At 39.5% G+C, this 21668-nt stretch overlaps 1 protein-coding gene across 7 annotated transcripts in view; it reads left to right on the forward strand.

The window, feature by feature from the left end:
- The window catches only part of NSUN6 (NOP2/Sun RNA methyltransferase 6), a 50104-nt gene extending 35015 nt beyond the window's left edge, over nucleotides 1–15089 (forward strand). For 6 of the 7 annotated variants that reach the window (XM_050939591.1, XM_050939595.1, XM_050939592.1 and 3 more), the window contains 6 exons: nucleotides 2308–2427; nucleotides 6887–7031; nucleotides 7584–7634; nucleotides 8971–9119; nucleotides 11332–11457; nucleotides 14420–15089. In XM_050939591.1, coding sequence (XP_050795548.1) covers nucleotides 2308–2427; nucleotides 6887–7031; nucleotides 7584–7634; nucleotides 8971–9119; nucleotides 11332–11457; nucleotides 14420–14632 — 804 coding nt within the window. In that variant the 3' untranslated portion in view covers nucleotides 14633–15089. The remainder of the gene's footprint in view (nucleotides 1–2307; nucleotides 2428–6886; nucleotides 7032–7583; nucleotides 7635–8970; nucleotides 9120–11331; nucleotides 11458–14419) is intronic. The other variant, XM_050939596.1, reaches the window with a different exon arrangement.
- The last annotated feature ends 6579 nt before the right edge of the window (nucleotides 15090–21668 follow it).

A 21668-nucleotide genomic window follows, 5' to 3' on the forward strand; every position in this document is an offset into this window, starting at 1 on the left:
ATTCTTCCCTAAACCTCATAAGGATAGGCAAGAGGTGACATTTCACACGCTGGATGTCAGAAGGGCACTAGTCTTTTATCTGGAATGGACCAAGCTGTTCAGAAAAACTCCTAAGCTGTTCCTCTCCACCACGGAACGCTCCAAAGGCAAACCCATTTCTAAGCAGACCTTTCAAATGGATTTCAGGCTGCTATTGTCAACATGGCTACAACCCCCTTTACAGCTCAGAACACACTCCACAGGAGCAGTAGCCACATCAGTAGCCTTCTTGAATGACATGCCTTTTAATGTCATATGCAAAGCAGGTACTTGGGCATCAACCCACACATTCATACAACACTAAGCATCTGACACTCGGCTGGGACATGTGGTCCTATTGTCCATTCAGATTTAACTCCGATCCCTTCCTTCCACCTGAGGTGCAGTGCTCTAAAGTAGAGCACCCACAGGGACATCACTCGAAGAAGAAGAAGAGAGGGTTACTCACCTTGTGCAGTAACTAAGGTTCTTCAAGATGTGTGTCCCTGTGGGTGCTCCTCTACTCTCCCTCCTCCCCTCTACTTTTGGAGTTCTAATTAGTCCTCTGCCGTAGAGAGTGAACTGGGGAGGGGTGGCTGCACAGCGCTAATCAACTGCACAACAGGTGCAAGACGGGGAGAGCACATGTGTGGCCCAGCCAGGTACTGCTGTCGAAATTCTCTGACTAGAGGTGCAGAGTGCTCAGTCACCTAAAGTGGAGCACCCACGGGACACACATCTCGAAGAACCTCAGTTACTGCACAGGTGAGTAACCCTCTCTTCTCCCCAGTACATGTGCTCTGTTAATACAGTGCAAAGCTTGCTTGCAAGTACCTTAAATCATGTGATTGAGATCTAATATGTTAGCACTGGAGCTCTAGCTTTGGAGCTGTAATTTACATTTGTAAAAAAATTAAATTTCAGTTAGTATTCAGATTAAGGAATGTGATTAGCTAATCTACAAACACCTTGTCTCTTCCAAAACAAGCTGCATGTCTGTCTCCTTCCTGGTCTCTCTGAGCATGCCTCCTCATGTCAGGCTTCTTGCCTTCCCCTGTCTTCAGGCGGAATTCCACAGTTCTCCCACTCCATACTAGGCCCTGGGCTACTGTACCTTGTATATCAACTGTGCTTGTTCAGAAGCTCTGACTCTGGTTCTTCCCTTGTGATCAGTGGTGTATATAGTGACCAGAGAGCCACCTTAAACCCAAAGGATTGTTTGTTTTACCGGTAGGAACAAAGCTTTTAGAGAAAAGGGATTTTAAAACAAACAGTATACACACAAATCTTCCTTGTCTATAGGCTTGCTATTCCTGAGGGTGGCCTAGGCAGATCTAACTTCTTCAGGCACTTCAGTGGGTGCCGGCTGTCAGCTGAGTGGCTCAACAGCTCCTCAACTAGCCTACCCGCTATAGAGAGGGGGCTTTCCTACACATGCAGCACTGCAGATGCGCAGATGCACTGGTGCACCTGTCCCACTACAGCACTTCTGGTGAAGATGCCCTATGCTGATGGAAGAGAGCTCTCCTGTCAGCATAATAAAACCACCTCTGCAGTCCACGGTTTACTCCGGCGCTTATGTTGCCCAGGGGTGTGGTTTATTTACACCCGTTGAGCAACATAAATTATGCTCACATAAGCTGTAGTGAGCATAGTAGACATAGACCAAAGCACTTTTTATCCAGTCAGAGTTCCTTTGTTTCTGTCAGATCCTGGGCTTCAGCCCTGCTTCTCAAAATCAGATCAGTAGGTTCTGCAGGAGACTGAGGCAGACTCCAGAGCTAAGGATTCTGCCATTGTCCCATACCAACCCTCAAATGTTTGCCGAGGAATGTTTTATTTTGAGCTGTTATTCTGCTTCCTAGTTGCTTTCTTTACCGCCCTCATTAAGCTAAACAAATACATTCATACAGTAACCCCCCTTAATGACCAGGTCAACATGGTATTACAGGGCAGCTCCACGTCAGTCACAGTATCATCCTCTTTTATTTAGCTTTATAGTTGCCTTAGCCAGTCATGAATCCCCAGAAAATGCCCAGGAGCACAATTGTTAATGTTTAAGTTTAGGAGAAAAGCAACCAGAGACGTAAAGTGACAGTGAAAGGTACACACTTAATATGAAGTATTTAAATTGAAATTATTTAAGCTCTGTAATGGAGAGAGCAACAAAAAGATGAGTGCCTTCATTGCTTGATGAGATGGTTTTCAGTATACATTCCCTACATTTGTCATCCCTGAAACAAGACTGTTTTAAAGCACTAATTCAACCTTTTTTTGTTTTAATGATAGAACTTGCCCTCTGCAGTTGTAAGCCATGTTTTAAACCCTCAGCCAGGAGAGAGAATTCTGGACATGTGTGCTGCACCTGGGGGAAAAACAACCCATCTTGCAACATTAATGCATGATCAGGTAAGAAAAGTCATTGAGCATCTTTTATCTCAGTAAGGAAGGTTTGACCTGCATTTCATTACCATGGCTCACTTCACTTATCTGTTGATATCCAATGATAACATAAAATAGAAAACTATTAATATTTGAATATGCTGCTTTGCAGCATGTCAGAATTATTGAAATAAATATAGGCCATCTTTTCACATAGTCACTTATTACAAATAGAAGCTTATTTGCCTCAGACTAACTGATCTGGTTTCAGTGGACATTTGTGACCAAAGTTTTTTTAAAAAGTGTTCTAATCTTTGTTTAGCAAAAGCATTAATAATGTGTAGGGCAGTGTCGAGGAATGTATAAAAGCCTTGAAGCTGAGGATGTGTGGGAAGCATAATGAGTTATTTCTAAAGTGCCATAAGACTCCACAACTTTTAACAAAACACAGAAGGACAAAGTCTTTGTCCTAAGGAGTTTTTCAGTCTAGGAGACAAGTAAAATATAATATAAATAGGGCTTCTGATTTTAACAGATTAACACTGTTAAAACACCTCAATGCAAATAAATAAATCAATAAATCACTGTTTATCCAATAGATACTGGAAATGGCTACTTGTATCTAATGGCTTGTCTACACAGATCAGTAATGCTGAGTAGAGGGGTGTGATTTCTAAAGCATACTCATGTGTTGTACATTAATTGATCTATGTAGACCCCGCTGGCATGCACTAAAGATTCCCTGGTGAGCTTTAATGTATAATGCAGTTTGAAACGATACTGTATTAAAGCACACTCATTGTTCTTTGAGTGATTGCACATGCGCATTCCCCTTTTGGTATGTGTGCATCCTGTGCACAGTCATTGAAAATTTTTCCTTTTGGGCGACTTGAGCACCCTCTGCTGCTGTGCACCACTGTGCACTGATATAAAGGGCCCAGCTGCCCGATAGTTCCCTCAGTTCCTTCTTCCTCTCATGATGGTCATTGGAATCACTTGGCTTGCCTTAGCAAGTGCTCTTAATATTTGTGTTCATTGTAAATCGTAGATAGTTTTCTAGATAAGTGGTTTGCAACCTTTTCTCTGCTGCAGCACACCTTTAATTATTTTGAGGCACACCACCATATTGTCTCCAAATGAACTTTGCCTCTTATTGTCTCAGTTTAAGCTGTTTACCACCGTTGCCATTCACAGTCTGTACAATACAGTTAATTATGTTACAGTCTAACATCAATAACTATATTGTACAGACTGTGACAAGTATTTTCAGTTGACTCACACATTCACACCAACATGATACCAAATTAAAAAAATGTTTTATTATATGATGAACAACTAATAATACAAAAGTCGTACCAATCAGGAAACCTCAACTAACAATACTATATATCAAGATTTATGGTATTATCTTTTCATCTTTGAGACACTTCTTTTTTTGTATGGCTTTGGAAGTGAGCAGCATCAAATGCCTAACTCCAGGTCAGAGATCCAAACCTAGCGCTATGATGTGGAATGGAACTCCAAAATGCTGCCTTGAATTCAATGAATAGAGCAGTGATGCATGCTGAGATTCACAGTCTGTGATGAGTGACCACAAATTATATAAAAAAATAAAAATAACAAAATTTTTTTTTTAATGAGACAGCTGAGCTTGTCTTGGTGTCTTGAAGTAACTTTTCTCCTCCTCTTCTTCCTTCTTCATCGTCTCCTTGAAGATGCAGACATGTATTCCAAGTAGATGACTAGCAAGCAGTAGCCCCATCCAGAGGCGGGGCTCAGAAGCTAAGTAAGGATCACAGGACCATTCATCCAACATTAGCATCTGTTCTGGAAAAACCATATAGCAAGGGGAGCGTGCACAGACTCATTTAATCCTGGGAACAAATGTTGACAATACCACCCTGAACTCTTGTTTCTCAGATGCTCTGTTTGTTCTTGATGTAAGTCAGGCTTGAAAAACTTAACTGGCACAGATATGTTGTTGAAAAGGGCAGCAGAATGGAGATAGCACGGTCAGAGATTACAGGACATTCGCCTCACACTTCAACCAGAAAGAGTCCAATGGTGTGTCATCAACCTTTATTTTCGAAGTGTGAACCATTTTAATATGGCAAGCTGATCTTGAGCCATTATTGCCACATTCTTAGTGCTTTGCGTTGCAGAGGAACTTCAAGGATCTTCGACCCAGTGGAAATCTTCTATATTAATTGAAGGAAAATATTAAATAACATTTTTTCCAGACTTTCCAAATGCTCACAAACGTTGTTAAATATTAGAAAGCTACCAAAGCTGCTTACATTCATAATGGAGGCATTTTTGTATTTGGTCTTGTCAGTCTGGGGTCTCATCAAAGCAGTCCTCTATCCAGCATGTCCTGGACTATCTATTACACCTAAAACAGCAGGGGTTAGCCATTTCTTTTATGGAAGTTCAGCTGGCAACAATATCAGCTTTCCATCTTCATGTGCATAACCATTTTCTATATTTTGGTGATATGACATTCAGATTTGTGAAGGCCCAGGAAAAATGGTACCCTCAAATAAGAGAACCTGTCCCTCCTAGGACTTGAACCTAGTTTTGTGAAAGCTCATAGAGCCACTGTTTTAGCCTTCAGCAATGTGCTTCTTACTATACCTGTCCCTAAAAGTGGCTTTCCTGATAGCTATTGCCTCAGCCAGGAGGGTGGTCAAAATGCATGCTCTAACATCTGAATTGTTTTATACAAGCCTTTTTAAGAATAAAGTGTACTTGTGCTCTCATCTGAGATTTCTCTCTGAAGTGGTATCTAATGTTCATATTATCCAGTCAACTAACTTACCCCTCTGCATTGGAGTTGTCTGGCAAGAAGGAACTGGGGGCACTAAAGGTAGCCGTTTACCTGCACGCAGGGACACACAGCAGCAGAGGGTGCTCAAGCTGACCAAACAGGTACCACTAAGGGAAAAATTTCCAGTGACTGTGCACAGGGTGCATGCACACCGAGAGTGGAATGGGCATGTGCAACATATCTTAAAGAACAGCAGTTACAAAAGGCTTGTACTTGATGTGGGAAGATGGATCAGATGTAACAGGCTGTGGAGGCATTGTGAGTGCTTAATATTGAAAGGTTAGTGAAAGTTGTATGTTTGACAATAGGAGAAATTCTATTACATGTGAAAGGGATGCATGAAATTTAACAGTTGGAGGACGACAAAGGAGAAAACACACACAAGCACTATGTCTTTCCAGAAAAAGTATAGGGAGAGAGGTGTAAGGACTTGCCCATACCAAGGCATGGTCAGTCTGAAGAAAAGGGCTATGAGATTGTTCTTTTACATGGGGGGGAATCTATTTTAGTAATTTCAAGAAAATGTAACATTTATTAGCTGAACTGACATTTTTGACTGATTGTCTAAAATTTGAAGTGAGTTAGAGAGATCTTACAATTTGCAACAGAATGCACTTCAGTAGTTATCCATGCATTCACAGTAGGACTTTGCAGTGGTTAGTTGTGTATACTTTAAAAAGCCATACAATTTGCTATATGTGACAGTCGCTTGAAATAATAATTGTGGTGCTTAGGGAAGTGGCCAGCCCTTCAATATAGGAAAATTGCAAACATGCATTAACCTTTCAGTAGGTAGAGCCAGGAAATTTACAAACAAAGGTTCAGTGTGGTGATGAGGAGCTTCTATACCTCAATGAGCCTTTGCCGTTGATTTACTTCCATCTGTAGTTTTTGCATGAGACATTTTTCATAATTTGGTGCTGCATCTGCAACTTTTAGACATTAAATATTTTTGATTTATAAGGAAAAAAGTGTTCCTCTTATGTTTAACTAATTCGATCCAGAGACTCTACCAACCTCAGACCACAGGAGTAAACCTTCAGGAGAATGCAGTTGTCGAACTGGAATTATATAAATTAATGTACTTCCTGAACATGTATAAAATAAGGCTCCTCTGATTTGTCTGCTTTCTTTGCTTTTCTGGTTGTAAAGTCCATTTCCTCCCTACATTTATCATTTTCCATGTTTCATTTAATAAATAAATAATATTTCTAAAATGTTTAAGTGAAATCTTGTGATGTACTTTTGAGATGTTACTCTAATATTCTAACATCAGTATATTACATTAGTACATCAGATAATATAGATACTTTTGGGGAGGGAGTCCATTAAAATATTAATTAAAGCTGGTTGATAAATATGAAAATATTACTGATTTCCTTCTGCCCCATTTTTAGTCAAATATTCAATGAAAATTTTCTGACCAATTGAAGAGATGATCAGAAAACAGGAAACATGTTTATGAATGTATTAATTACATTTTTCTTCCCATTTAAATAACCCCACAAAATTTAGATTAAAATTTTCTTATCAGAATTTATTTTTAAAGTAGAGAAAAATATGTGTGTTATGAATTGGAGCTTAAATGAAAGGTAACTGGTATTGCTGCAGCTACTCGTCATTTTCACCACTACCTTGGTGCACACTTCACTTTTTCAGGGTGAAGTGATAGCCATGGACAAGATAGCTAACAAAGTCAAAAAAATCAAGCAGAATGCGGCATTGTTGCAGCTGAATTGTGTTAAAGCATTTTGCTGTGATGGAACTAAGGTACTTGCCACTGGGAAGAAAGAAGATGGGCAAGGTGAAGTAAATGATTTTAAGAATTTTGATATTGTCTTTTAGAAGAAAATGATAATCATATTTTTGCTAGTGCTGTTAAACCTGCCACAATATTCAAAGTCCTTGAAACATTGGCATATACCCAGGATGCTTCAACACTGTGGATATTTTACTGTCTACTCTTCTGCAATTAACAGTTTCTCAGCACTGCACATGCAAAATTCTTAAGTGTCTGTCCTTATTGCAGCCTAATGTGCTTAAGGAGGCATTCATTCCTTCTCCAGATAATATCAGAGACACTGCCTGTTAAACCTTTCTTCATGATAGTGTTTAAGCCCACACTCTGAATTTTTGGAGTTTTGTTAGTTCTGTCACATAAGTGACTTTGGCAGATCTCTTAGCTTCTGTGTGCCTCTGAATTCCCATCTGTAGAATGGGGATATTAACTCCCAGAAGTACTGTGCAGCTTAGTTTGTTAATGTTTGTATAGCTATTTAACAGACACAGATGGGAGGTGCTATAGAAGCATAGAGCATTACTTTTATTTTAGGTTCATTTCATTTGCTTTTCTAAGGTGCTGTATTGATGACTCTGGTTCTGTTTCCAGGATGGAAATTTTTAAATGGTATATTTTATCTTTGATTCTTTTTCATTTGCTATGCAAACTAAACTGTATCTTTTCCAAAAGACGGCCTTTCCCTGCTAGTTCAGAAAGGTCAGTAGCTAGCTAAACTAAGGGTTTGGTGCATAATTCATGCACTATACACTTGTGGGGCAGTCCTTGTTAATGCCCCATAACTTACAGTCAGATTGATTTCCAAGGTCAAATGTAGCAAATATATATGTATTTTATAATAGGTGGTATTTAGTGCTTATGCAGGTGAGGAAGCAGCAGCAGTGGAAGGAGCCAGGCGTAGTACAGGTAAAATCTATTCAGGCTTTACTTACATCTCTGCACTTAAGTCTCGCAAAATGCTCTGTATTCTAGTCCACAGTCTCTCTTGGGCAACTGCTGCTAGTCATGCCAGATAGTTGCAAAATATAGTTGTTTGGGGAGTGCTGGCATATCGCTGGGTAGCTGTAGGATGAAGCCATCAGCTCATTTTCACTTGTGATCTAAATTGAATTTTTGGTAGGCATGAGTAGATACAACTTTCTCCCTCGCTGTCTACTCCCAGATGTATGTGGGGAACCAGTTTCTGTTGCCTCCGAGATCCTGAGCTGAGGAGTCACCCTATTCTTGTTATTGTAAGAACTTCTGGGTTGTACTGCCCAGCAGGATTCAGGAGAAGGGACAGATTCAGGATAAATGCAAATTCCGTTCCTCCACGCAAGCAACTCTGAATAGTTCTTATTGTAATTTTTGGAGCCACTTTGTGTCACATTCCAGAGTTTACCATCCAAGTCCTGTTTTCATTGGCACTTTTTTTTTAATATTGTACTTTCAGTACATTAAATTAGGGTTGAGAAATGCTAAGCCTAGATAGATCTCAAGTTGTTTAAGTTCACAGTGTTGTAAAGATAGTCATAAGTAAAATGCTTCCTTCTCAGAAATGAAATCTGCACAGCCATTACTAGCTGTGCTGCTCCTTACCTGTAGATTAGGTCACTTTTGCAGACACAGTATATAGATCACAAACCCTCAAACACTTCCTGTCAGGCATTTAGTGACAGCTTGTCATTACAGATGTCCCCTGACTTACTCAAGGAAAGCCTGTGTAACTCGAATTTTGCATAAGTTGGAAACGTATACCAGTATGTTATGCAAAAATGTCCATAACTCAAATTCGCACTACGGAACTTTTTCCGTAAGTACGAATTTGCGTAAGTTGGGTCTTGTGTAACCTGGGAAGCATCTGTATCTACAGGTGAAGGCTCAAGAAGAGAAACAAAGGCTGTGTGTAATGTATAACTAACTCATTTTGCTGCAGTTTTTTAAAATGTCAAATTGCCTTTTGCAGAAGGCCCTCCATTCTCAGCAGAGTCATTTGATCGAATTCTTCTTGATGTTCCTTGTAGTGGGATGGGACAGAGACCAAATATGGCCTATTTCTGGACTCTAAAAGAAGTGATGTCTTATCAGCCATTGCAACGCAAGCTTTTCAGCACGGTATGTGTGACTCATTAAGCAGCTAAAGAAGACTGCACATAAATAGTTTTACTGTTAAGGATTACATGGGTGCAGCTTACCTCATCTGAATGCAGTTGTCCCTCAGTTTCTCTTGGCTCTCTGGTACTTGGATGGTGTGGTATATTGTCCAGAGGAACAAAAGTCTTCCATCCAGAGCGAATAAAAGTCTGAAATGAAGGGCTTCTATAAAATAATGCTTCCCTGTTCCTGGGCTGACTCCTTCCCTTTGATTGTAGGGTCTACACCAATTCTTTGCTGCTCCCTGAGTCACAGGCTTTCAGTCCTGGTCACTGGCACTGCTGATGGACCTTTGCCTTCCCCCAGCTCTTAGTACAGGGCTCAGCCTGAGCTAGACATTGCTTTTCTCCAGGGTCTTCCCTGGTCATTCCTCTGGATCAGAGAATGAAAGTGTAGAGGCTTTCCTCTCATCTTCTGTGTAAGCCAAGCCTAGGCCTCTAAATAACTAGGTCTCAAGACTATGCTGCTGCTTTGTTGCCCCAAGACTTGTCCGACACCTTCTTTCCCTCTCCCCAGGAATCTTCTGCATAGTCTGTAACACTCCTTTCAGGTCCTGTCACAGGTTTCTTGACTCACATTGCCCCATTTGGGCTCATTTGCTAGCTCCCTCTCGGCAGGAAATCATGAGCAAGCTTGGTACAGCTCCTGGAGAGCCCTCCTTGACAAGCTTCTGTTCCTTCCAGCTCTTCTCCACCAGAGAGAGACCCACGCCAGGCCTTCCCTCATCCTGGGTGAGCCCCACCAGTAAGCTGGTGCATTTCTCCAGCTCCCTCCTTATCATAGAGAGACCTATGGCAGGTCTAGCATTTTCCAAATGACAGAGAGAGAGACCAGAAATAATCTTTCTGCCTATATGTCCTGCCCTGTTTTCCAGCAGGCTTTGCTTCTAGCCATCGTTCCCAGAATACCTGACCTAAAAGGGGTGGGATTGGAGTAGGAATGTGTTTGGCCCAGACTTGCCCCTAAAAGGCCAGCATACCCTCCGGTAGACAAATACACCTCACTGATAAAAATGTCAAGCTCTGGTTGATAATTCCCCCTACTGCAATGGATTTATCCACCTATCTCTTCTTAAGTTGGAGAGAACTGTACCATATCCTGTACCATCAAATTGGTGTGGGGATTTCCCATTTTTGTATCCTCATCTTAAACTAGTCTACACTTGAGGGATGTTCATCTCTTGGATTGACCTTCAGCAGAATCAACGGAATACTAGGAAGTCTTGGTGCTCTGGTTCCTACTTCCAAGACAACTCTTCTTTTAGATCCATCCATTGCATATTGTCTTCCTCAGAACAGGATGGGAAAAGAAAAGAAAAGTTGTGTTCAGTTCAGTTTTCCCATATTCACAGCTGACTGAGTCAAAGAGGAAGGAAAATTTAAATCCTTGCCTAGAATTCTTCATATATTTATAAAACAAGATCAGTTGTTTTCCTCTCTTTCAAAAGACTTCTGCTTTTCCTAAGTAAACTGTGTCAGGTATCGGGTACTATTAATCTTTCAGCCTTAAAACATATGTAGATATGTAAAGATTCTTCAATGTGTCTTTGAACTTGTGTAATTAAAGTAATAGGAAACTACATTTTCTTTTCTAATCTTTTTGTTCCACCAGTTTCAACAGAAGACATCAGACTAATAATCATAGTGTCAGAGTTGATGATGTTCCCACATATTGTCAGTCATTGATCAAAAGACTCTATGTCCACATTTGGCTTCAGCTGATTGTAAACAAATTCAGCCTACATCTGGATGAGTTACATAGAGCTTTCTAGAGGGCCATTTTATAGATCTTGAGGGGAGAGGTCACTTCCCTCAGCCCAGGAAGATGCACAAACTCTCATGCTAATAGGGCAGGAAAGGCTCTCTCATTGGTAGGCTTCTGTAATACAAACACTGATCCTTCTTCCAGAAGTGAACTTGGAAATGTTAGCAGTTATATGGCATCCCTTGAAAGGGACAAAATGTCTATACAATTAGCAGTATGCCTGAGTCTTAGACAGAAAGATTCTGGCCTAAATACGTGTTACATTTACCTAGTGTACCATAGTGGTTCCAGATAAATATGCAAATCATAATTAACCTTTAAGAAAACTTAATATACTACTACAGTGTTCAAAATAATTCTGCATTTAAGATGTTTATACTATACAAACTGAACCAGAATCTCTTTCTAGGCAGTGAAATTGCTGAAGCCAGGGGGCACTTTGGTGTATAGTACATGTACAATTACACTGTCTGAAAATGAGGAGCAGGTCGCCTGGGCCCTGGAAACTTTTCCTTGCCTCCAGCTTCAATCACAGGTAGGAATAGTTTCAGTTTACTACATGCAACTCAGTATGCAAGTTTCAGCACTGCAATTTTAAGCAATATGGTGAAGAATTCTGTTTTAGGATGCTACTCTGGGAACAGTGAAGAAATGGTGTATGTGATTTCATAAAACATATTTCCCTCATTGCAGGCATTTTTAGCTGCTGCAGATCTGAACAGCATGTGGATATTTTTTTTTTGTATCGGTTTGATCTGTGTCATTACAATAATGGCCGTGCCATGACACTTAAAATACTCCTTTCTGTTGTGTGGTAAGATATTTCTCAGAAGAATACAATAAAAGAAATGTAAATCCACTAAGTAGGAAATACTGAAACTCCTGGTATGTAACATCCATAGATAGAAATGGACTTGCTAGTAAAAGTATTTGAGGAACAGGAAAGTCTTGTCACCGGTAAGCGAGAACACAGTGTTGACCAAGGAAAATGGTCTTTCATGAGGTCTTCTGTTAGCATTCTAGATGTTTGTATGTTGCTGCATCAATGTGCTTTGTAACACCTAGCCAATTTCACCTTAGGTAACATGAGAGGCTGAGGGCGATAGACACATGGTGATTTTCATAGTGAATCACGACATGTCTAATTGCAATTCACTGAAGGGAGATTAAATGGCTTTACATTTATGCTCCCACCATTGTATTGCAGTGGTTTCACGTATCTGTATACCAGTCAGTCATTTAAAACAGAGAGATCACAGATAGTTCAAGACAAGCTAGCATTTTCCTTGTAGCTCTTGTTCTTAATGCATATTTATATTTGTTGTTCTTTTATTTCAGTACCTTACAGAAAGGGCAAAATAAATTTAATTAATGCTATCAAAATAGCTATAACAGGGATAGGCAACCTATGGCACGGGTGCCAAAGGCAGCATGCGAGCTGATTTTCAGTGGCACTCACACTGCCTGGGTCCTGGCCATCGGTCCGGGGGGCTCTGCATTTTAATTTAATTTTAAATGAAGCTGCTTAAACATTTTAAACCTTCTTTACTTTACATACAACAGTACACCTCTACCCTGGTATAACGCGACCCGATATAACACGAATTGGGATATAACACAGTAAAGCAGTGCTCCGAGGCGGGGGCTGCATGATCTGGCGTATCAAAGCAAGTTCGATATAGCGCTGTTTCACCTATAACGTGGTAAGATTTTTTTTGGCTCCTGAGAACGGCATTATATTGGGGTAGAGGAGTAGTTTAGTTATATATTATAGACTCATAGAAAGAGACCTTCTAAAACATTAAAATGTATTACTGGCACGCGAAACCTTAAATTAGAGTGAATAAATGAAGACTCGGCACTTCTGAAAGGTTGCTGACTCCTGAGCTATAAGAATCATGTTAAAGATGGAAGAAAACGTAAAAAACGGCTGGTGGGGTGGGGGGAAGAATTCAAAGATGGTTGTTAATACTGTATATGCAAGTTACCCTTGCACAGCAGTGGTTCTCAACCTAATTACCGTTGTTGGCTGCATATATGGCCCACAATGTGTTATGTGGGCTGCATCCAATATACTACCTGTATGGCCCTGAGAATGTCACAGGGGCTGCAAGTGAAAACCACGATTATTTAAAGGCATTGTCATTCTGCCAGAGGTGTATGACATCTATGCACAGAATCATGTCAGCTGAAATAGTTCTGTTACAATATCTAGTTCATTTCAGAGCCAATATTTGCAGATAGTAGGGGTATGAAAATAAGTGTGATCTTTGAATGCAGCTAGTCTAAGATACTTCTTTCACTGTTTATACTAGTACTTTGAGAGATTTTATCATCAGACCAGCTGTAGTTCTGTTCTTCTAGGCTTCCACTTAGGCAGGGTGTTAAGGGGATTAATTGTTAATTTTACTAGATTAACAATTGGTTGAGGAAAAGTCAATTTGACTTTTGGTTTAGCATGTAAATATTGTAAATGTGCACTTAGTTAATGTGCCAAGATCAAGTAATTGGTCCATCCTTTAATTGAAATTTTTAAAAAAGAGTTTGGGATGGGGTATGACAATAAGAGTGGCTGGTTGTGTTTAGCAGTAGGAGAAAATAAAAGATATACTATCCAACATTTAACAGAGCTGGGGCTTGTGCTGAAGATTATCATATGCCCATGTTTCCTCTATTGCCTGTTGATATGAATACAGTCGTCTTTGCCATCCACTTCCTGGGAGTTTCCAGGTTATACCTACCATATCCAAAATGAAATGCTTTGTTTACTAGCAGAAAAAAAAATCCTGATAAATTATAAAGCAAAATTCTCATTGAAGTAAATGGCAAATTTGCATTGACTTCAGTATTGTTGGGATTTCACTCATGAAGTTGAACAACTTTGACTCACTGTGGTTTCCCATGGAGCTATATATGTAGCAGGCACATACTGTGTTTAAATACTTGATATTTCAGCTGAATGACTAACAGTTTTATCTAATTCTGGTACCAGCTGATCTAGAGTTGGGATTACATTTCTGCCACTTTAAGACTAAATGTGTTACCTTCTTGTACCTGTTGTATAGTGTATATATATTTTTTTTTGTCACCACCTGTATTATGTGTATGAAGTACTGGTCTTTTGGGTCTAATTTTTCAGATTAGGGAGTGACATTAAACGGTGCATTCCCACAATAGTTCCATAGACATTTAATGATTTCTTGTAAATAGATCTCCAGTAGCATGAGCTAAGATGCTCTTTCCTTTTCCTTATGAAACAGATACAACAGAACAAACTCCAGCAGCTAGCAGCAGCTTGGTTTTGGCTCATATAGAAATTGTATAATAAATATACCAAAGATGTTCAATTAAAATTATTCTACCAGTATGTTACACTGCATCCTTCTACACATAATTTCTTGTTGAGTTCATATTTTAATGTGCATTTTTAATTAATCAAAACAACAGTAATTGCAGACTAATGTAAATAAACTGTGTTACTTTCTCACTTAAAAAAGGAACCACATATTGGAGGAGAAGGCATGATGGGAGCTGGATTGTCACTTGATCAGCTGAAGCTGCTGCAAAGGTTTGATCCATCCAGTGTGACTTCACGTGAAATGGATATTAACTCTTTGCAGGATTCCAGGGAAGATGACCTGATCTTGCTGGCAAATAAAGACTGTATAGGATTTTTTATTGCAAAATTTATTAAATTGAACAGCAAATAGACATTTAGCAACACAATCCGAAAAAACACCTTTTGAGTTAAGAATGGTCCAACTGTTAACTGTGTCTTCTCATGCATTGTCAAGCTAACAGGCTGATGACATGATTTCTATAGCAGCCGTAAAATCTCCTAGTTGTTTTACTGAGACAGAGCCACAGATTTGGAACAAGAAAGTCACAGTTGCAGGAGTGTTGATTCATTTTTATGTCTCCATTAGCTTTTGTATTTATAGTAGGTCCATGGTGGAAGGAAAGGTAAATGGATTCAGATTACTGGTTGTTGATTTAGTGTACAGTATCGCACATTTAGATTACTGCTTGTTTTCTGTTTTAACTTGTTGGTTTAATGTGTACGGTATTGCATAGGAACAGGTTTTGCTATGGGAATTTAAATGTTATAAAATGCAAAAAAATCCAGATTAAGTACACTGAAAAATAAAAGTCAAATTTTGTAAAGAATGATAGTTTCTATAGTGATGTGAAATAGTTGCATTTCACAAAGAGCTGTTTTATAAATTAATAATTATAACATCTCATCTTCTTTATCTTACTATAAGCAAGATTCTCTATTCATATTATAGACACACAATACAATAGGCTTTGTAGCATGTATTTTACAGCAGCATATGTATACTGCCCCTCTCCCTTCAGGGAATGAAAGATACAGTGCTTCAAGGTCAAATTTGCCGTTTGTAAGCCTGGAGCAGTTCAGACACAGCACTGCTGGACTGATTGACTAGGGACAGTTTTAAAGTCCAATATCACTTGCACCATGAGGGCTACAGTCTAATAATATAAGTCACTATCCCAATGGCAATCTCAGCTTTTTCATGGCACAGAGTATCACATTCCTGTCTCTACCTGGCAGATTGTGACATCTAATCCTATAATTACAGAATCATAGAAATACAGGGCTGGAAGGAACCTCACGGTCATCAAGCGCAGGTCCCTGCACTGAGGCAGAACCAGTTAAACCTTGACCATCCTTGATAGGTGTTTGTCCAACCTGTTCTTAAAAACCTCCAATGACAGGACTTTATAACATGCCTTGAAAGCCGGTTTCAGTATTTAACTAGCTTTATAGCTATTAGGGAAAATCTTCCTCGTCCCACTGCGTCTCCATGGTCACGGAAAGTACAAGAACAATTGAACACCATCCTCTTTATAACAACCCTTCACATATTTTAAGACTGTTACCAGGTTCCCCCCCGACCCAGTCTTCAAGACTAAATAGGCTCTGTTTTTTTTTTTTAAAGCTTTCCTCACAGGTCAGCTTCTAAACCAGTGGTCCTCAAACTTTTCAGGGTCTTGACCTTACCCCGTCCCGTCCCCCTGGCACTGGGAGCATGGCTGCAGCTTGCCAGGGGTGCACAGGGGTAAGGGGCTGTAACTAGGGACAGGGCTAGGAGTGGAGTCCTGGCCAGGGGTCAAGGCTGGGGCTGGTGGTCAGGTGCGAAGCCTTTTCTGAATCGGGGGTGGAACTGGGTAGCACTGTCTCACTGCCCATTGAGGTTGACCTGGGCCCTGCCAGGCTCTCCCCGCTCTGAATGTTCCTCCATGTGCCCCACAGTTTGGGAACTAGCACACTAAACCTTTTATTGTTGTTGCTTGTGTTTGGACTTTCTCCAATTTATCCATGTCTTTCCTAAAGTTTGTCACCCACAACTGGACACAGGACTCCACTGAAGGCTGACTACTATGGATTAGCGCAGGACTGTTATCTTCCAGATACGTTAATGTTAATACACACCAGAATATTATCCTTTTTCACAACTGCACCACATTGTTGGCTCATATTCAGTTTGTGAGCCACTATAATCCCCAACTCCTTTTCAGCAGGACTACCACCAACCCAATTATCCTCATTTTTCTCTTCCTTAAGTGAAGTACTTTGATTTCTGACCAATTCTACAAGGTAATTTTGAATTCTAATCCTTTCCTCCAAAGTGCCTGGAACATCTTCCTATCTTGGTGTCATCCGCAACTTTTGTAAGCATACCCTGTACTCCAAGTCATCAATGACATCCTGGTAACTTGCTACTTCCTCTCCCCCTCTCTCCTTTGAAACATTAATGTGGTGGTTAATATATCACAAACTGCTAGAGACAGCACTCAGTGCTTAGTGCCATCTGAAAAAATCCACCTTGCAAGTGGCTTAAACACTAGCTGATCAGGAGACATTGGGTCCGAATTGAGAAGGGAATTAAAAAAGGTGGCAATGAGAACAGTTAACTTTAATAAACCTGCAAAAATGTATACTAAACCTGAATGCCTCCAGGTGTTTGGTGTACGTAGACAGTGTTAGGGCTTGTGTAGGAATGAAAAAGGTGGGTGCAGTTCAAATAACCTACAGTCAGGGACTGATGAAGGAATTTTTTCCTTGTTTTTGACTGACAACTTTTGTTTAAAACTATTACTTACATAAAGTGTGAGTACTGAAGTAAAACTATATTTGGTTTGAGTGAACAGCATGAATGGTATTTCCTTCTGTAAAAGTAAAATAGTTTGAGTTCACTTCAGTGTTTCCTGCCTGAGATGCTACTGCTTGGTTTGCAATTAAAACAACCTAGTACAAGTTATATAATTTTGTTACTCAAATGTCACTGTGGTTTGTTCTTAAATTTAGCTTCTGCTTTTAGCCAAGGTTGTTTATAGTATATGTTTATCATCTCATACATCATCTGTAAGCGATAGCCATTCCTTACAGGGAGAAGGAATCAGTTTGAAAGCTCTTCTTTACCTAAATGACTACCTCGAGGATTAACCATAACTAGCCGAACCAATGCTTTGATTAGCCTTAAGTACACTAGGTGCAAAGTCTTCTGTGAAGTCATGTTACTTAAAATGTGTTAGCTAGCAAACACATTTTAAAAATAGAACCTGGTTTCCTATCCTAGACATGGCCACACTGACTACTTAGTAATAGGATTTATTAGCTGGCAGTTGCACTGTATGTCAATGCTAGTAAAAGACACCATCCTTTTTTGAGGGGAATGCCTGGAATTAAATCCTGTAAAGGTCAATTATGACACTGTGGTCTGTATTCTAACACATGTACATTGAGAAGAGTAGGGAACTTCTTAGCTGCTGCTTTCAATTTGCACTAATAGCAGGAGTTGTGCAAGAGCAAATTTGAAAAAGTCAACAGTGTTGAATTGTGTCAGGCCTGTTGTGATCTTTCCTACATGGATTTAAAAAAAAAATAATCACAAACCTCTGTTCTAAAGCAGAGATCAGACTGCTGAAGCTGATCTCAACTGACCTATATCTGAAGAGTTCTCAGGAAGAAACAAACCTTTTTTTGTAACTAAATTATAAACCCCAACTTCAGTTGTTTCCACTGCCACCCCACCATGTAATGACAAGGGCAAAATTTCTTTACTGCTTATATCCATCTACAAGTTGTTTCTGACCCAAAGGGATTAGTGAAAATTGTAGGCCATTTTCCCTTCCGCTTTGAACATCGAGCTTCTGATCCCCCAGCAGTTATACACCTGGACTGCCTCTCCCAGCTGCTCTGACACAGCATTATTCCTTTAGAGCGTCTCTTTGCATTGTAAGAGAAAAATAATCTACCAAAAGGATTGGTTACCCTGACTTTTCTGCTGTGTGGGGATGTGGGATGGATGAATGTGATCAGTTGACTCAACCAGAACTTTTTTCCTTAAGTTTTCTATACTGAAGTTGTATTAAAAGCAACTCTGAATTTTTGTAAGCATTATCAAGCCCTTTAAAACAGCCTGAATAATCAAACAAACAACAAAATAGTGTTGTTTAAATGAAGTTTTTTTTTAAAAAAAAAGTACTAACTAAATTTTTTTTGGCTGACGTTTAAAAAAAAGTGAACAGTTGAATGATGCTGGTTTAGTATTTTTGTCATGAAAAATGAGTGCTAAGCATTGAAGTCACACTACTGTAACTTTCTGCTTTGTTGCAAAAGACAGTAAGGGGACATTTAGGCTCAAAATTATATTGGATATTTGTTTTTCCTTTCCAGTATTACTAGACCAAGAATGAGAGAGGGAGAAAATATAAATGTATATAATATGCTCCCTTTTAATCAGTCACTCTCTGTATGGTGACAGGTTGGCCTGGTTATAGTAGGTTTCACTTTCTAGTGCTTATGCACTACCTGCTGCAGAATGTCAAAATCCCAAATGAAGATGTTGAACACTGAATGAAAAAGGATTCTTGCTACAAAACCTAGATCATGTGTCTAAACTACCTGACCATGTCCCTTTAAAAGCAACAAAGTCTCAAAAGCAGTTTTACCTGTTTGTAGAAATGCTTACAGGTAAGCCCGGGGGGAGAGGGGGACCTTACAACAGTACCAACTCTAGAGATTTATCTTCATCAATGTAAAGGTAAGTACCTAAAGGATCATAAAGGTTGATGTAATTTGTTAAATTTCAGGACTTAATCTGATTTATGAAGATAATTTGTCACAATGGTTAGCATCTTTTCTCATTAATAACATTAAGTACTCTGCTTATTTCAGCACATTATTTCGGCTCTTTATTTCTAAGTACTTTTGTTGTTTTGTTAACATTAAACATTCTATGTCAGTGGTGGGCAACCTGTGGCCCATCAGGGCAATCTGCTGGTGGGCTGCAAGACTACACTGACTGTCTGCAGGCATGGCCGCCCGCAGCTCCCAGTGGCCGCGGTTTACGCTGATGGGCCGCAGGTTGCCCACCACTGTTCTGTTATATATTGAGACTTCTCGAACAACTGTTAAAAAATGACAGCTTTTCTAACCTTCATTAAATAATTTAGCACCAAATTTGGTTTCATATTATTATAATTTGTTGAAAGATTATACACACACATTTATATCCAGGTGTGGTCAGATTATTATTTAAAGGAACAAAATTTTGATCAGATATTACACCTTGTGTAACCCATTGGCTTTTTAAAGATTTATTTGCTGCCTAGGAACACACCATTAGAATGCTGTGTTAGAAAGAAATAGTGACCTTATGTGCCTATGCAATCCAGTTCTTATATAAAAATTTGAAGGTAACTTAAAAGAGGCATTCTGCGAATTTGTGAGAATCAAAGCAATATTAGTATTAAGATTATTCACAAGAAAATGGCATATGCATATTACATCCATCTAATTGTGAGGGAATGAAACATTTTGTGAAAGATGTGAGATATACAGGCAGAATGTATAATAGAAGAATGTTACTTTACATTGTAAAAAGCAACTTCTCCATTCCTTACCTACCTTGATAGAGCTGCTTACCATGTGCTTTACTCCTGAGAGGAGGGAATGGAACAGAGTAAAGTGAAGATTGTAAAATATTCAGAGGAATATGGAAATAAATAATCCAGACAATCTGAATTACTGGGGGCTCAGACCACAATCAGGAATGGTAAAAAGATACCTGAGAACTTACAGAAAAGGGAAAACTAAAGGATGTTGCTTCTTGAAAGATGCAAAGACGTGATGATTAATATTAAGCAATAAAAAATTATGTTAACAGAAAATGCATTACGGTGAAATCAGATTATCTACTGATTTAAAATTTGGCTAATGAGCAGGAGTGGCATGTTCTGAAAGCCAGTTTCAGTTACTAACAAACCAACAAAGCTTAGAAATGATTAGCAGCAAAATCCATACTGTCCCACAGCTGTTCAACAGGGTGACATTCACGTCTGATGAGCAGGACTTTGGAAGACTTGACGCCACATGGTTTGTAAATGAGTAGCCACAACGGAAGGGGAGGGAAGAGGTTACAACTGCTCTGCACTTTGACCCGGGGGAGGGGATTTAACCTCCTCATGCTCCACCTACAAAAAAGCAAAATACTCTGGTTGTGTGGGAAAAAATGAGCTTCTCCCACAGCATTTTGCAAATTTTTCTATATCTCATGGTGTAAACCACTGCCCCAGTTTGCTTTGATTAAATAGGGCCAAATCAAGAAGTGAAACTGAGTAGTTACATATTACAATGTAATGAACATAAACATTAAAAAAAACACAAAAACTTCTTCCCCACTTCCAAACTCCAGAGACAATACTGTATATGAATCTGTTAAAACTCCAGGATGAAGTATGTCACTTGTGTGACATACTTGTGTGTTGTTGTTTTACAGTCTTTTCCTGGATAATGATTAGTCAGTTGATTGATGGGCTGCAAATTGATTTTTCCCTCCTGTCATTCTGCACCCTGACCCCATCCTGATGCTAGCTTCCTGCATACACGTATTTGCTCTTTCTTACACACTGTCCTGTATCCACAGAATACCCTCTCTGATCTGATCGGTATGACCACTACTCATTCCACCTTCAAATCGCTCCTCAAGAGTGCCTTTTTCCCTGGTGTCTACAAGAAACTGAACAACTGATAGTGGTTAGATTGAACTGGGCTGTTGGCTAGCATTGATGTGTATTAATTTAAAAAAGACATACAAAAAGGTATATAATAAAATGTGCATATACATTGTATATATTCAATTGTATCCCTCTCCCTTCACCCCTTCCTATGCTGATTGTCCTGAGGGCAAAAAAAATACAGAACTAGCAAGATACATGTATCACCTCTCCTGAGCAGGTTGCTTCATGTTTTATCATGCTACCATCCCTTGATCTTTTTAGTTTGGCAGGGTAGGGCGGCTGCCTCTTACTGTGGGTTTGTGCAGGGCCGATACACGACAGCCCCGATGCAGATTGGGACCTCTGGCACTATCATAATACAAATAAATATTACAAAACTTTCCAAGCAGCTAACCACTGAGGGAAAAGTACGTCACTACAGCAGCCTTTCATATGTCCTCCAGTTGAAGTATTTTAAAACATGCTAGTCAACACTTCTAAGTGCCAAATGCTTTTCAACAAGAGAGCAGATAAAACAGCTTATATTGCAAAACGTATAGTGACAAAGCCGTACTACAACCAGTTTCTCACGTTAATTGGGGAAGAAATGTCATGTGTAGAATTGTAAGAAAATGAAATTGCTAGTTCAAGGAATGCAGTTTAAGTGCTGGTACATGCTCAACAGGCAATAATGTTCAACACAAAGCAGGATATTGT

Source organism: Gopherus flavomarginatus, chromosome 2 (genome assembly GCF_025201925.1).
Source record: "Gopherus flavomarginatus isolate rGopFla2 chromosome 2, rGopFla2.mat.asm, whole genome shotgun sequence".
NCBI classification, from domain to species: domain Eukaryota; kingdom Metazoa; phylum Chordata; order Testudines; family Testudinidae; genus Gopherus; species Gopherus flavomarginatus.